At 35.8% G+C, this 16,123-nt stretch overlaps 1 protein-coding gene across 1 annotated transcript in view; it reads right to left on the bottom strand.

Annotated features, from left to right (window-relative positions):
- Positions 1–867: 867 nt before the first annotated feature.
- TM9SF2 (transmembrane 9 superfamily member 2) overlaps positions 868–16,123 on the bottom strand; it is a 56,700-nt gene continuing 41,444 nt past the window's right edge. Inside the window, exons 12-17 of the mRNA XM_007196811.2 lie at positions 15,890–15,947; positions 12,752–12,911; positions 10,839–10,990; positions 9,503–9,614; positions 5,852–6,023; positions 868–1,557 (exon numbers count right to left, since the gene is read on the bottom strand). Of these exons, the coding sequence (XP_007196873.1) occupies positions 1,490–1,557; positions 5,852–6,023; positions 9,503–9,614; positions 10,839–10,990; positions 12,752–12,911; positions 15,890–15,947 (722 nt within the window). The 3' untranslated portion in view covers positions 868–1,489. The remainder of the gene's footprint in view (positions 1,558–5,851; positions 6,024–9,502; positions 9,615–10,838; positions 10,991–12,751; positions 12,912–15,889; positions 15,948–16,123) is intronic.

Below are 16,123 nucleotides of genomic sequence, written 5' to 3' on the forward strand. Positions count from 1 at the left end.
TGATGGCAGCTAGTTTGTGCAATTACTGATGTGCAATTTACTGGAAGTGTAACTGATTCACACTTTCCCACGGCACTCAGGTGCTCCCAGTCCTTACCATCTGCTTCCTTGATGTCCTGAAAGAAGGTTCTGTGACCTCGGTTCTGCAGCTTCCACAGTTTCTCAACATGTCCCTCCCCAAGGAGTTGGCCAGTTCTCCAAAGCCACATCATCCAAGGCAGAGGAGTCATGGTGGTGACGGCCACTGAGAGGGGACCCTGTGGCAGGGCCCTGGCTCAGCGGCAGAACCATGGGATGGATTCTGAGTCCCCAGCTCCTTCCACCCGAGCACTGCTGAAGCAGGAAACAGGGAACTCTCCACAGTGCGGCTAACCCAGCCCCACCTGCTTAGTTTACTGCCGTACATGAGACAGTCCCAGTCAACATGCTGCAACACGGTTATTTCTTAACTCTAGGAAATCCAAATTAAGACAATGTAATCATAAAGAAGAAGAATTGCTAGTCATTGTTAATGTACAGATCATAAAAACTGACTTTTTAAAAAAAATAAAAAATACTGTATTTTGAAAAACAGGTAAAAAATATGAAATTCTTAATGGCAATGCAGTAAGTAAGGCTCATATTAACTACTATACTTACATAATTTATCTGGCTAGATCTGCATGATTAAAATTTCTGTTACTGCCTAATAGTGAAAAATTTTAGTTTTGTTACAAAGCCCAGGAGACTGGAATTTCATTTAGCTCAAAACTCAGAAAGTATTACATTAGCAAAAATCAGTAAAATCTGACATAATAGTATAAATCATTAAAAACACCATTGGTAAATGGATTTGCATTTACAGAATCTCCATGAATATGCAATGAAGACGTTTTTACAATATTTATTAAGATAAGAATTTTATAAATTGAAAGACTCAGAGGCACATAGTTTAAAAGGCCAATACCATGGGAATAATGAAGTCACCACAGAAAAGAAGATATGAACAGTTACAACCAAGACAAGATTTTTTTAAAAGCCACATCCCCCCAGTACACAGCATACGAATTATCCTTCAAAATTACCATGATAAAAAGTTACTTCCTTCAAAGAAAAATAATTCTTTCCACCTACCAAGCCTAGAAAATCCTATTTACAATGAACTGTCCTGTATTTCATCAGTATTGTTTAATATGGCCTCTTCTACTTTGTCATTAGAGTACTGAAAATTTTATAGCTATTATATTTACAAATGCACATAATATTTAAATTTGCTCTTCACTGAGAACAACGGAAAATATACTTAATCAAATCACAATACAAATGTTTTAGTGTTGATAATACATTCTGTGGAGACAGGTGTATGGGGAGAGGTGTATTTAGAATTATGTTGTTTCTGAAGGATTACTAGACCAATAAGTCTGATAAAACTCAAGGTAGTCACAAAAACAGGTCTTTGTTGATGAAGAATTTAATTTATTTCTGTTTTAACTGGACACACGGGGCTTCTTCAGTCAACCTTCACCACACTGTATATTTTGGTAACAAACCAAAAGCATGCAAAGAAGCCAATTGTTCCTATAAAAGAAAAAACAAAAATAAATCCCTTTTCAAAGGCAGCTTCATGATTTACACAAAAATATAGGCTTAAAATGATTGGTTCCTTAAAAAAAGCCACAAAACTATAAATCATTACTTAACAGGAATATACCATAGATCCGTGAACTTTTTTGAAAGATACAGAATTCAAATCAAATTTCTTTCAGAAATTGATAGAAAAAACTTTTTATGCTATAAGATTACTGAACGCTTTCTGTAATATATTCTTTTTCTTATTACATGGAAAAGGCTAAAATTGAAGATGAAAAGGATGCCAATTTTACTTTTCTACTTAAGAAAAGTATTTTCATTTTTTTTCCCCACGTCTTTTTTGGGAGTATAATCGCTTTACAATGTTGCTGTATAACAAAGTGAATCAGCTATATGTACACATATATCCCCATATCCCCTCCCTCTTGCACCTCCCTCTCACCCTTCCTTAAAAAACTAAAAAACAGAACTACCTTACGACCCAGCACAGCAATACCACTACTGGGCATATACCCTGCGAAAACCGTAATTCAAAAAGAGACATGTACCACAATGTTCATTGCAGCACTATTTACAATAGCCAGGACATGGAAGCAGCCTAAATGCCCATCGACAGATGAATGGATAAAGCAGATGTGGCACATATACAATGGAATATTACTCAGCCATAAAAAAGAAATGAAATTGAGTTATTTGTAGTGAGGGAGATGGACCTAGAGTCTGTCATACAGAGTGAAGTAAGTCAGAAAGAATATTTTCTTATCACAAAATGGAAAACTGCCATTTAATTAATTCAACATATGATATGAATGGCTTAAATATCAGAATATCAGATTCACAGAGTAATTAAATGGGGATATTTTCTAAGTACAGTTAGCGGGAATGATCAGTTTTCAAAGAATTACAATAAAATAACTCAAAAAGATTTTACAAAGTGTTGAAAGTGATATGATTAGAATAGTAACAAAGGCACACCCCCTCTGAAATGAGAGGTGGTGTGGTACTGGAGGACAGAGCAGCTCTGTCATGAGCTGTATCATCTTTGGATTAGACACCTGGAATCTCCAAGCCCCTTTCTTTATCTTATTTAAGAGGGATAATTTTATCTGCCCTATCTCCATAGACTGTTATGTAGAGTAAATGAGATGATTCATGAAAAAATACATGCCTTAATTTTCAGGTATTTTCATCCCTCTACATGCCAAAAAATCTGAATGCTAGACAGGTGACAAAAATGAGGCTCCAAGGGGTTACGTAACTGCCTAATGGCCTGTGGCTGGTAAGAAAGGCCAGAATTCAAACTCACTTTTTCTGACTTCAAGTGTAGCATTCTTATAAACTATACCATGCTTAGATTTACTAAACATAAATTCAGAGACTCTGTTTTAAGAGAATATATTCTAAATTGTGAAACTAACACATTTTTAAAGCTGAGGCATAGCTTTTTTCCCAAGATTACCCCCTGAGAAATAGTCAGTAGGTAGGGGTGCAGAAGAATACAGAAGGAGATACATACATGCCCCTTGTGGAAGTTTTATCTTTAAAGTTCCAACAGTTTTCACCATTGTTTTAAATGTAATATAAACAGAAAGTATTAAAGTAGATTTTCTAAGTCAAGAGACTATACATGGGCCATTACTACAGAAGTTATGAATGTTATTATTCTCACATCATACATGTACCGAGTACCTACTCTGTGCATGTCATGCACACTGCGTGTGTTTTGGAGGACACACAAATACACCTTTTGGATATTCAAAGGGTCATTATTAAGACTTGGGAAGAGGTTGGGGTTAATTTCGGAAAAGTAATGGTGAAAACATAAATATATTTAAACAATCTTATGGTTAGCAAGAACTTCAAGATAATAGAAGGTTATTTTAAGATGAGAAAAAACATTTTATCATCATTCTAGCAACCCTAAGAAAGTTAAGTTTATTTTGTTCTTAACAAAATACTTCTAGTATTTTATTTTGTTCTTTTTTTTTTTTTTTTTAAAGAAATTCACGTTCTTTTATTTATTTATTTATTTATTTATGACTGTGTTGAGTCTTCGTTTCTGTGCGAGGGCTTTCTCTAGTTGCGGCAAGTGGGGGCCACTCTTCATCGCGGTGCGTGGGTCTCTCACCATTGCGGCCTCTCTTGTTGTGGAGCACAGGCTCCAGACGCGCAGGCTCAGTGATTGTGGCTCACGGGCCCAGTTGCTCCGCGGCATGTGGGATCTTCCCAGACCAGGGCTCGAACCCATGTCCCCTGCGTTGGCAGGCAGATTCTCAACCACTGCGCCACCAGGGAAGCCCTTTATTTTGTTCTTAACATTGAGTAGATATAGTGTACATACTAAAAGTGGCATCTTTCCTTATGTGACAGAACAATTATTTTGTCTTGTATAACAGATTGACTTAAATAAAAGGTGTCAGTTCAGAGTCCTGAAATAAATATGGATGTCTCCACTTCAGAAAAATTCAAGTCACTGAAAGGGCTCAGCGCTCCTATGCAGAGAACCTTTTCCACAAAGTGAAACACACTGAAAGTTACTGGCTCAACTGGTTGGTTCAATTTGCTGTGGCTCCAGAATTTAATTACAAAATTTGTTTTTCTCTAAATAAGTAGAAATATGACACTTTAAACATCAAGAACAATACAGTTCAGGTGATGGTTAAATTATCATTGTAACATGTGCCTGGAAAAACAACAAGACATTCACCAAGATCATTATTTTTTGTGTGCAGCAAGGAATAAATTACTCTATATATGCATGCATGGACACAGATACAGATGCACAAAAGCAGTAATCCTTGTTTCACAGGCTATGACTGTTTTACAGACATTTATTAATCAAGACTTATGGCTATGGACCTAAATCTGTCACATAGCATCAAGATATGCACCCCCCAACTTCTACCCCACTATGTCTGACCAATGAATGACCTGCAGTACAGAACTGATGTAAGTGCCTAAAGCTTGTTACATACTGACATAGCAACAGGGGCACTTCAAAATTCTACCTAATTTTCTTAAATGTTAACAGATGAGTAAAAAATAGAAAAGTTCTAATTTTTTAGAAAGTTTTTTTCTGGGACTTCCCTGGAGGTCCAGTGGTTAAGACTCCATGCTTCCAATGCAGGGGGCACAGGTTTGATCCCTGGTCGGGGAACTAAGATCCCACATGCCGTGCAGCCAAAAATAAATAAAAACTTAAAAAAAAAATTTTTTTTTAAAGTTTTTTTCTTTTTGACTCCTATATTTCCTGACATAGCATGCAACACAATCTTAGATAAAATTTTAGATGTACATTTTTTATGACAAAGAAAGGTCCCCCCTGTCTTTTTTTTTTTTTTGGTGTAGTCCTTCCACAAATGCTGACCAAGCACCCACAGGGCTCTGAGATACAGAAAACTTATCTAGGTGGACAGAGAAGATATACACATAGAAATACCAATATAAAGCACACTGTATCCCATTAGGTACTTGGATTTTAAAGTGGAGATATAAACCTGTAGTTTAAAACTTCTAGAATAAGGGATGTCCTATGATTATCTTTTCTTGATATCATTTATTCTCAATCTCATCTTGACTTCACCGCCTCAATTTCTACTTACTCCTAAACTTAGGTAGTTAGAGCTTTTTATGCTATTTCTGAAATGAGCAGAAGCAAGACTGTTCCATTAAGAGATTAACAGGGGGGGCTTCCCTGGCGGCGCAGTGGTTGAGAATCCGCCTGCCAATGCAGGGGACACGGGTTCGAGCCCTGGTCTGGGAGGATCCCGCATGCCGTGGAGCAACTAGGCCCGTGAGCCACGGTTACTGAGCCTGCGCTCCGCAACAAGAGAGGCCGCGACAGTGAGAGGCCCGCGCACCGCGATGAAGAGTGGCCCCCACTTGCCGCAACTAGAGAAAGCCCTCGCACAGAAACGAAGACCCAACACAGCCATAAATAAATAAATAAAATTAAAAAAAAAAAAAAAAAAGAGATTAACAGGGGAAAACCTTGAGAACTACTGGTTGAGATGCCCCTGTACTTGCAGCACAACAATGGACCCCGTTTAGTCTCCTCCCCTCAGGTTCTGTTTTCTCACCTTCGGTTTACTGATATTCACCTCACAGGGAGGCAGACCAAACTATGCTTAGCTGCGCTCAAAACTAAATACAGGAGCACTGAGTAGCACAAGCTTTCATGTAATTGTAATGTGCCTAAGAGCTTGTAATTTGGATGTAAGTTAAAATAATTGTAATCTGCCTAAAAACTTATTAACTAAAAATAACTCGTTCTAATTCTTACCTGTAAAAAGAAAGAAGATCAAAACCATTATCATGGTATAACCAAAGTACAGAATTGTACTTGCTGTTCCTGTGATTTGCAGTTTTGAAAAGAAGTAGTGTATTGCATATATTAAGAAATAAACTGCAGTAAAGCCACTGGTAAGGAATGAACGCCATTGCCAATGATAATCCTGGGTAGAAAAGAAAAAAATGAAAGATCAAGAATTACTTTCCAATTAATAGATAACGTGCAGTAGAATAAAGTTATAAAGCAAACACAGCTAAGTGAAATAGCGCCCCAAGCCTAATTTTTGCTATTGGTTCCAGTCTCTTTCTCACTGAACTTTGCCAATTTCCCTCCTCACTAAAGGTGCTGAGAAGCACCCTCTAGCTTTGATGGAACTACTTAAAGACTGGCTAAAAACGTGTAGAAAAATCTTAAACAGTTTATGAATAATGAAGCATTAGGCTATATTTTAAAATGTATGTTTCCCAAAAAGAAAAGAAATATATGAAGAGCTTAGTTACATAATTCAAAATTAGTATTACTTATAGTCTAGTCATCCCTATATTAGGAAGAAGATTATCCTCAAAAAAAAAACCTGGTTGAAACCCATTTTTAGTTATTACTAACAATTTATATAAGGTAGGTTTTTAAATACAGCTTCTCTTACTTTTACATAAAGTGGCTTACAGCTTAGCAGGAGATCTTCTAAAAGATACTTCACTATCTTACCCTTTGGAATATGTAAAAAATATATATATATTTCAAAAGCACACCAAGATTAGAAAATCCTAAAGAATCCACACACGAAAACTACTACAACTAATAAATGAATTCCACAAAGTTGCAGGGTACAAGATCAACATGAAAATCAGTGTTTTCATATACTGACAATGAATGATCCAGAAAAGGAAGTTTAAACAATTATTCCATTTACAGCAGCATCCAAAAGAAAAAAATACCTAGGAATAAATTTAACCAAGGAGGTGAAAGATTTGTACACTGAAAACTACATAACACTGCTAAAAAAAATTAAAGATGATTTAAATAAATGGAAAGCCATCTGTTTTCACGGATTAGAATACTTAATATTGTTAAGATGGCAACACTCTCCAAAGCAACCTACAGATTCAATGCAATCCCTATCAAAATTCCAACAACCTTCTTAGCAAAAATGAAAAAGCCAATCCTCAGAGTCATATGAAATTGCAAAGGGCCCTAAAGAGCCAACATAATCTTCAAAAAGAAGAACAAGGTTGGAAGACTTACCCTTCCCAATTTCAAAACTTAATACGAAGCCATGGTAATCAAAACAGTGTGGTGTTGGCATAAAAACAGCATATATACCACTGGAACAGAATTGAGACTACAGAAATAAACCCACACATCTATGGGCCAATGTGTTTTCAACAAGGTTGCCAAGGCCATTTAATGAGGAAAGAATAATTTCTTCAACAAAAGGTGCTGGGAAAACTGGATAGCCACATGCAAAAGAATGAAGTTGGACCCCTAACTAATACCACATATAAAAATTAATTCAAAATGGATCAATGACCTAAAACTATACACTTGGAAGAAAACATGGGGGTAAATCTTCATGACCTTGGATTTAAGCAATGAATTCTTAGAAACAAAAGAAAAAAATAGATAAATCAGACCCTCAAAATTAAAAGTTTGGTGCAAAAGACATCATGAAGAAAGTGAAAAGACAGCCTACAGAATGGGAGAAAAAATTTACAAATCATATATCTGATAAAGGTCTAGTATCCAGAATATAGAAAGAACTCTAACAATTAAACAAAAAGATAAACAACCCAACTTACAAATGGGCAAAGGAATTAGGCATTTCACCAAACAAGATACCCAAGAAAATATGCTCATCATCATTAGTCATTGGGGAAATGAAAATCAAAACCACAATGAGACACCACTTCACACCTTCTAGGATGGCTATAATTTAAAAACCCAGAAAATAGCAGGTATTGGCAAGGATGCAGAGAAACTGGAACACTTGTGCATTGCTAGTAGGAATGTAAAATGGTGCAGCCACTGTGGAAAAAACAGTTTGATGGTTCCTCAAAAAGTTAAACAAAGAATTACCATATGACTCAGCAATACCACTCCAACATATATACCCCAAAGAACTGGAAACAGGTACCCAAATAAATATTTGTACACGAATGTTCATAGCAGCACTATTCACAATAACCAAAAGGTGGAAACAAGCCTAATGTCCATCAATGAATGAATGAATAAACAAACTGGAGTACATCTATCTATGCAATGGAATATTACTCGGCTATAAAAAGGAATGAAGCACTGATACATGCTACAGTGTGATGAACCTTAAAACATTCTGCTAAGTGAAGGAAGGCAGACACAAAAGGTCACACATAATGTATGATTCCATTTACATGAAATACCCAGAACAGATAACTCTGCAGAGACAGAAGCAGATTGGTGGTTGCCAGGGTCTGAAGGGGAGAGAAGAACGGGAAGTAACTACTTAATGGGTATGGGATTTTATTTAGGGTTGATGAAAATATTTTGAGACAGAGAGAGTGGGTGCACAACACTGTATATGTAATAAGTGCCACTGAATTGTTCACTTTAAAATGGTTGATTTCATGTTATGTGAACTTAATCTCAATTTTTAAAAAAGCGTCTCAAGTTTAACAGTCAGATTTTATCTCCTGTATAGAAAACAACTATAAAAGAATGATTTAATACAATCTAAATCTTTAGAAGTGACCTAAGGACACCAACACACATCACCATGCTGCCAAGTATATAACTCATAACAATGTAATCTCTGAAATGTTTTAATAAATTTTTCCACTTAAAATGTTTATTTTCACTAAATTTTCAGTCTACAAGTATCTGTATCACAAAAAAAGAATATTAATTTTAAAGTCAGACAGTTAAAGAATAAAAATTCAGCAAAATGTGTTATTCTCAGGAAATTAACATTTTAAAGTTAAGCTCTAAATAAATAAATATACTGAATTAGGATACTATCTTAATTCAATCTTAAAGAAGGCTACATTCGATTTAGGAATACAGGTCAATTTCTACCTTAATAACACATATTTACAGAAATTACTTCAATTACTGTTAAGTCCCCTACATATGAACCTTCAAGTTGAGAACTTTCAAAGATGCGAACGTGCATCTGGTTCCAGCAAGGAACCAGCACCTGTGCCATCAGCGTCAGGCGTGAGTGAAACTGCAGCTTGCCCTCCGTCTCCTACTGCTGACGATCCTTCAGCTCTACCATCTCCCACCTCCTCTCCCTCCTCCAGTCAGTAACTCTTCTTGCCTGTTCACTCCATGCCAGTCCTTGTACCCCAATTGTTGTACTGTACTACTGTACTTTTCAAGGTGCTGTACTTTAAGATTAAAAATGATTTTTTTGTTTTTTATGTATTATTTGTGTGAAAAGTATTATAAACCCATTACAGTACAGTACTATACAGCCGACTATGTTAGTTGGGTACCTAGGCTAACTTTGTTGGACTTATGAACAAACTGGACTTATGAACGCGCTCTTGAAACAGAACTCGTTCGTATGCAGGGGTCTTACTGTAATAGTATTCAAAGTGGCCTTATGCCAAAATTATAAATAATGTCCACAAATTAACGTAATTGAATATTGCTAATACATACCTCTGCACATAGGTGGAAATAGCAAAGAAGTATAGTTGCTTCAGAACAGGTAATAACCAAAATGATAAACACCAGGAACAGGAAGCCAAACATGTAATACATCTGGTGTGACCTATAATCAAACATATCAAGATGAAGCTATAAATATTTCCTCTTTGACACAGAAAATGACAAAATCTTCTTCTCATTTTTCTTGAACTGAAAATGTTTGCTTTTTCTCCCAACTAATCAAAGACAAATTCTCATAGATTTAGACAGTGATGGGGAGGGGATGGGGCAAGGGGAGGAAGGATGCAGCAGTGCTATTGGACTCTGCCTTCCTGTTCAGGGAGAACCTGAAACTCTTATTTATTCAAATATGCTTAGCCCATCTGTCTACTGGTGAGTCAGAAAAATTTGATAAAATTAATGTGAAGACAGAGCCAAACTAAGAAAAGGTTACATTTGGTACATATTGTTTTCTATCATATATGATAAAAATCAGTTGAATTTGGAAAAAACACTAACAGTCAGGAATGAAAGACAAGTTCTAATCACTAAAAAGCTCCAATTTAGTTCTAACAATGCTACCTGGGACCTTGGTACTTTCTGTAACATATGTCAATGCGATCAAATAAGGATCATAATATACTGCAATGTACACACCCTAACAGTGAGGCTCAAAATTGCCACTACGTGCTTTCCCATTCAAACAAGAAATCAGAGAGCGAAGGGATCTTGGGATAAGAAACGACTCTGTAATTTTTCCCCCCCCCTTTGGCTGTGCCACGCGGCTTGTGGGATCTTAGTTCCCCGGGCGCTCAGCAGTGAAAGTGCAGAGTCCTAACCACTGGACCACCAGGGAATGCCCAAGAAGCGACTTTGAAGGCTGTCTAGCTCAACCCTTCCTCCAATGCTGGCTTGAATCCCCTCTATCAAGAGCTCAGAGTATCTTCTCTGAAGCACTACAGATGACTTATTAAAGAGCACAGGTTTGGAGAGATTTAGGTTAATTTTCTGTCATACAGAAAATGTAGCTGTGTGACACAGGCAAATTACTTAACCTCCAAAATCTCATTTTCACCTCTGTAAAATGGCATAATACCCACCTTACAGAGGTCTGAGAATTAAGTAAGAGTAAGAAATAATAAGCCCTTGATTAATAATAACTAATCACAATTATTCTTTCTCACACTGAAAAGATAAAATAACCTTTTGTCTCTTAAGATTTCCGATAATTGGAGAATGGCTTACATTTATAAGGTATAAATAGTAATCCATATAAACAAAAAGAGAAAGCTAGTACTACATATAATGGGAATGGGAATAAGAGGACTTGACTTAGTCCTTAGCTTACCAAATACTATTCAGAATGAAGAAAAGCTGTATAAAGATGCACCCAAAGGGCAAAATCCCTCCCATGATAATACCAGGTAATGGCTTTGTGTAGAAGGACTGTTCAGGAATTTGACGTGGAATCTGATTGGTTCGAACTGGGTGTTCAATGGCCTTCAGAAAAAAACAAAAGAAAGGATTCATAATTATATATCTATAATCTAGTACAGAGAGGAAAAAATTCTTCTCTGTACTAGATTATTTGCCTGCTTTTTCTCAGCTTCCATGCTGACACGAATGGCGATACAAGTCTACCTGAGTCATCCAAGTGACATTTGTATTTAGAAGCAACAAACCAGATACCACCAGGTACAATATTCAGTCTGTCTTCTGGAACAAGCCACCACTGTTTCCAGCAGTGATCCAATGACTAATGGCTTTAGACAAAGTAAGAAACACACAGGAGGAGATAATATAGTACTCAGAAAATAGTACTTAATAAAAAGGTAGAGTTAGGTTTTTCCTTTTAATTACATACTTGCTGTAAGAAATCAGCTGGTTCTGAAACTGTGGTCAATGTATTTTTTTTGGAGATGGACAATGTCATCTTTATTAAAATTGCTCAATTTTACTAAGACTTAAGAACACGAAGAAGATAATGAATGGCTCTATGAAGCTTTATAATCCTAAGTTATTGGTGATGTTCTCAATTATTCTCCCTTTCGTAACACATTATATGGTAGTATAAAAACAAATGGAACCTAAAGTACCTAAACAGTTACGTAAGAGGAAAAAAGAGTACATATGTAGAAATTCATTTCCTTGCAAAAAAGTTCAAGAACATACTTCTATAGTTTTTGTGATGACATATCAAAATTTAAAACTTGATATTCTCATTGAGATTATACTCCTGTGGACTAGATTATTTTACATGTAGGTATATGTGTATATAGGCAGAGAACCACTAAATCGTTCTTCAATTTTTATATTTTTAGAATTTTAAGTACTTATTTAATCTATGTAATTAAAAAAATTTCAAACCATATCAGTTTACTACTTATGCTATATAGATTTTAAGTCATAAGTTAAACAAAATGCCAAAGAACTGAAAAATCTTTTAGTAGCCTGGCATGGTAGGTGCAGTGGAGACTCTGAAGTCTCTTAAAAGTCAAGGTAGATAAGTTTCTTCCAGGGTTTTTTCAGGTCCCCTCACAAAGTGTACTACACTACGTAATTTCTCTTAACCTTGTGGAGATACTTTCAGAGGAGAGCAAAGATAGTGAAGTGGAGTTAGAGGAGGACACTGAAGAATTCTCATTTTCCTCTTAGCCTGAGGGTAGAAAGGGGGCAGCAGAGGTGGAGACTGAAAGACTGAGGAACTGAGACTTGATTATATTATTTCTTAAAATCAAATATTAGCAGGTAAGCATATAAAATTTATTCCAAAGCTACATATTAAAAAAATTGCTACTCTTACTGTATAGTCACTTTTGTTACAGCTTCACTTCCTAACCCATACTCAGTTTTACCCAGTTTACTTAGTTAAGTAATATAGATTAGAAACACTTATGGTTAAGAAAAAAATGCATGTACTTTTTAGATTAAAAAAAAGTAATAATTTATTTTTAAATACATTCAAATTTTTCATTAGTTTAAATTAGCATTTCACTTCCTATTAATCCATTTTAGTTTCCATTTCCATTTACTTACAAAACTTTGAAATCTAAGTATACATCCATAACCTCTCTCTACCACACTCTTCTGAGTACTATTTTAAGAATGACTGCAATCAAACTAGGAAGTCATCAATTTTCTATGAAATCCAGATCCCACAGGACTAGCTTGTATCTTTTAGATACCTATGTCTTTTAAGGTGGCATATGCTAATTTCCACAGTTGAGATTCATTTGAATAAGTTAACACCTATAAACTTACATTCTTCTTAAAACCAAAGTATGCACCAATAAATGTTAGAGGCACAGATATGCAGAACCAAAGAGCCAATATGGCAACCAACGTCCCAAAAGGAATAGCTGCTGAAGATCCTTCTCCCCAGAGAATCAGATTCATTATAAAGAAGTCAGCAAACACAATCCTGAAAGACACAATAGGTTTTTGGGTAAAACCTGAAGTGGAAGCAAAATGATACAGTAGCAATCATATGTAGTTAATATCATGATTTCTGTGTTACACACAAGGAAAGTGGAACTGCTGAGTCAAAGGGTATGTGAATTTAAAACTTTAGTAGAAACTGCCAAATTGCTCTTCAGATTGGTTTTGCCTGGCTTGAACTCCTATCAGCAGCTTATGAAATTTACCTCTTTCCATATTTTCATCATGCTTGGGATTGTTAACTTTGTTGTTTTAATTTGCATTTCCTATTGACAACTGCAGCTGAGCATCCTTGTGTCTGTTGGCTTTCTAGGTTTTACCTTTGGTGACTTGCTGGTTATATTCACTGCTCATTTTTCATTTGGGTCGCAGGGCTTTTGCAAAGTCACATATGTGAGTTATTTATATACTCCAGCAAATAACTCCTTGTTAAATACCTTTCTCCTAGTTTATGACTTTTAAGAACCCAAACATATGAATGTGTGTACTTCGTCCCTTTCAGTCATTCTTCTATGAGTACATTTTTAAAACATGGCTGTAATAATACTATAATCACTTCTGTATACCCCCCCGCCACACACAGTTTTTAATGTTATCAAAGTGATCAATTTTTTCCTTTACCTTCTGTGTAACTTAAGAAAGCCTTTCCTAACCCGGGCTCGTAAAAATACTCTTCTAAATTTTTGTCTAACTGTTACACCCGTTATATTTAGGTTTTAATCCACCTGGAACTGATTTCATGTGTGTGAGGTAAGAAGAGAATTTTTCTCCCTTCATGTGGACAATCAATTGTCCCAGCATCATTTTACATTGTTCCTCTGGTTGGTGATGCCACGTCGAGCATGCTTCTGTGTATACATGGTCTACTTCTGTGTTCTCTGTCCTGGCAGCCACAGGACCTCTACAAATGCCTTTGCAATACCTGGTCTTCTCATCAGGTAACATGGTGAATTTGTATGTATCTCTAACAAGCTTTGTAGACTTGTCATATGGACTGTCCCTATTTTGAGAAGTTACTTCAGGTGTTGCAAAGTTTTTCTGTTGCTAATACTCCTGTGAATACAGTCTTTTCCCCATACAACTACCACTTCCATTAAGATGTTTCACTTGCTACTGGTGGTATTCATCATCTTGAAATATTAGCTGATATCTAGCCATTCTGCCAAACTCTTTTACTAATTCTACAAGTTTATAGCTCAAATTTATGTTCTCTGTATACAAATTATGTCACCAATAAATAATAATATAATCTCCACCTTTCTTTTTCTTTCATGTCTTAATGTAACTAGAACTTAAATAACTGAAGCCCTAAAAGTGATTTATGAAAATGTCTCTAGTGTTTCATCATTAAATGATGTTGGTTTTGAATTAGAGATGAGATTTTTATTAATAGAAGGGAGCACTTCTCTCTCCATTAAATTCTTTTTTAATCTGGAAACAATCTTTAATATTATCAAATGCCATTTTGCTGTGCCTACTGCAATAATTATATGCAGGTGCTTATTTATAAAAAAAATTTTATGAATTGATTTCATATTATCAAATGATCCTTCTTTTCCTAGATGAACACCAATTCCCTGTGCCCTGGGGACTTGGGTTCTTGGCTCTTCTCCTTCTCTCTACTTACCTCATCATCCCCTGGTGAACACCTGTTTTTAAGGGTGGGATGAAGATGATAAATCAGAGAAGGTTTGATCAGAGATGTAAAAAACTAGCATAGGATAATTTCTGTGAAGGCAAAAAAGGAAGGAGTTTCAAGGAAAAGGTATTCCAATGTTACACAATGTAAAGAGGTAAAGACAGGAAAAATGGTTTCTAAATTTGAAAATGGGAACATCTTTGGTAACCTTAGACAGAAGTTCACTAAAGTGATGCGGGAAAAAGATTATGTGGGTTTACAATGTAAATATATGCTAAAAAAATCAGAGTAAGGGAGTATAGACTATTTCTTCAAGGCATTTTGTTGAAAATTGAAAAGAAATAAAGACAGTAGACTAGAAGATGCTTATAGGAAGCTCTTTTTAGAATATGGGAAACGTAAGCATATTTGTAGGAAGAGATGAAACACATGACCAGAACACAGAGAAAGTGAGAAATGGATTATGTCAGAGATTGGGGGGATGTTTGAAAGGCAAGATTCCAAAGGAAATTGTGGCTGACAGTCTTGGTAAGAAGGGGCACTTCTTCAACTGACAGCAGAGGTAAAGAAGACAAAGGATATGGCTTGAGGAAAGCATAAAAATCTGAATAGAACATGAATGGCTGAGAGGCATGTGAATCTTCAATGGAGGTGAAAATCTGAGACTATTTAACCCAATCATGTATACAAATGCCAGCTATTCTTTCATTTCTGGCCTGCAAATGGAACAGTCTTGGCTTCAAGATTTAACCCTTGGCCTACTTTATTGCTGCTGATTATTCAGAGGCCAGTTCTTGCCCTCCATTAATCTGTGAGCGGGGGATAAACTGGGTTCTATTTCTAGGACCAGACACACATCAGATACTTGATATCAGAAGCTATCTTCCAAAGCACCACAGATGTTCTGTTTTTTTCATTTTTGGTATATGTTACTCTAATCTAATTAATGGAATATGCTTAAAAGTAGCTATACTTATGATAAAAATCCTCAAATGTATGCCTGCCTGAACGATCTTCAGGTGAGGATTCATTTCTGTGATTAGGTCAAAAACTTTATATGCAGCCTTACATGACAATATGCCAGACTAAGAAACAGACCTTTAAGAAAAGGAATATAAAAATTTCTCATGTCTAAAGGTACCCTTTCCAGATAAGACATGTAGTTGCCATTCTGCAAATGTTTATTAAATATTCACTTTTTAAAAATTAAATTCATGTTCTTGGGTACACAGAGACAGAAAAAGATTAGACTTACAGGACAGAAATTCTGGGAACTAAAATATGACTATGTCAAGCAAGTTATTATTGAAAAATTCACTTACCCAGGACAAAGAAATGATGTTAATAAAACGTTTGTTTTCCACTTCTCACCTCCAAAGGCTGTACAAGAAAACAAAAAGTGGCATTAACATAAAGACTTTTCTTCAAAGCAAACCAAATATCCATACCTCAGGTCTCGTATTGGACAAATTAACAGACAGCACTGGGTACCTATTCCTAGAAAATGACACTAGCAAATGTCCTAATACTCCCTAATCAAATGATCCAAATCAGAG

This window comes from Balaenoptera acutorostrata, chromosome 18, assembly GCF_949987535.1.
Source record: "Balaenoptera acutorostrata chromosome 18, mBalAcu1.1, whole genome shotgun sequence".
Taxonomy (NCBI): Eukaryota; Metazoa; Chordata; class Mammalia; order Artiodactyla; family Balaenopteridae; genus Balaenoptera; species Balaenoptera acutorostrata.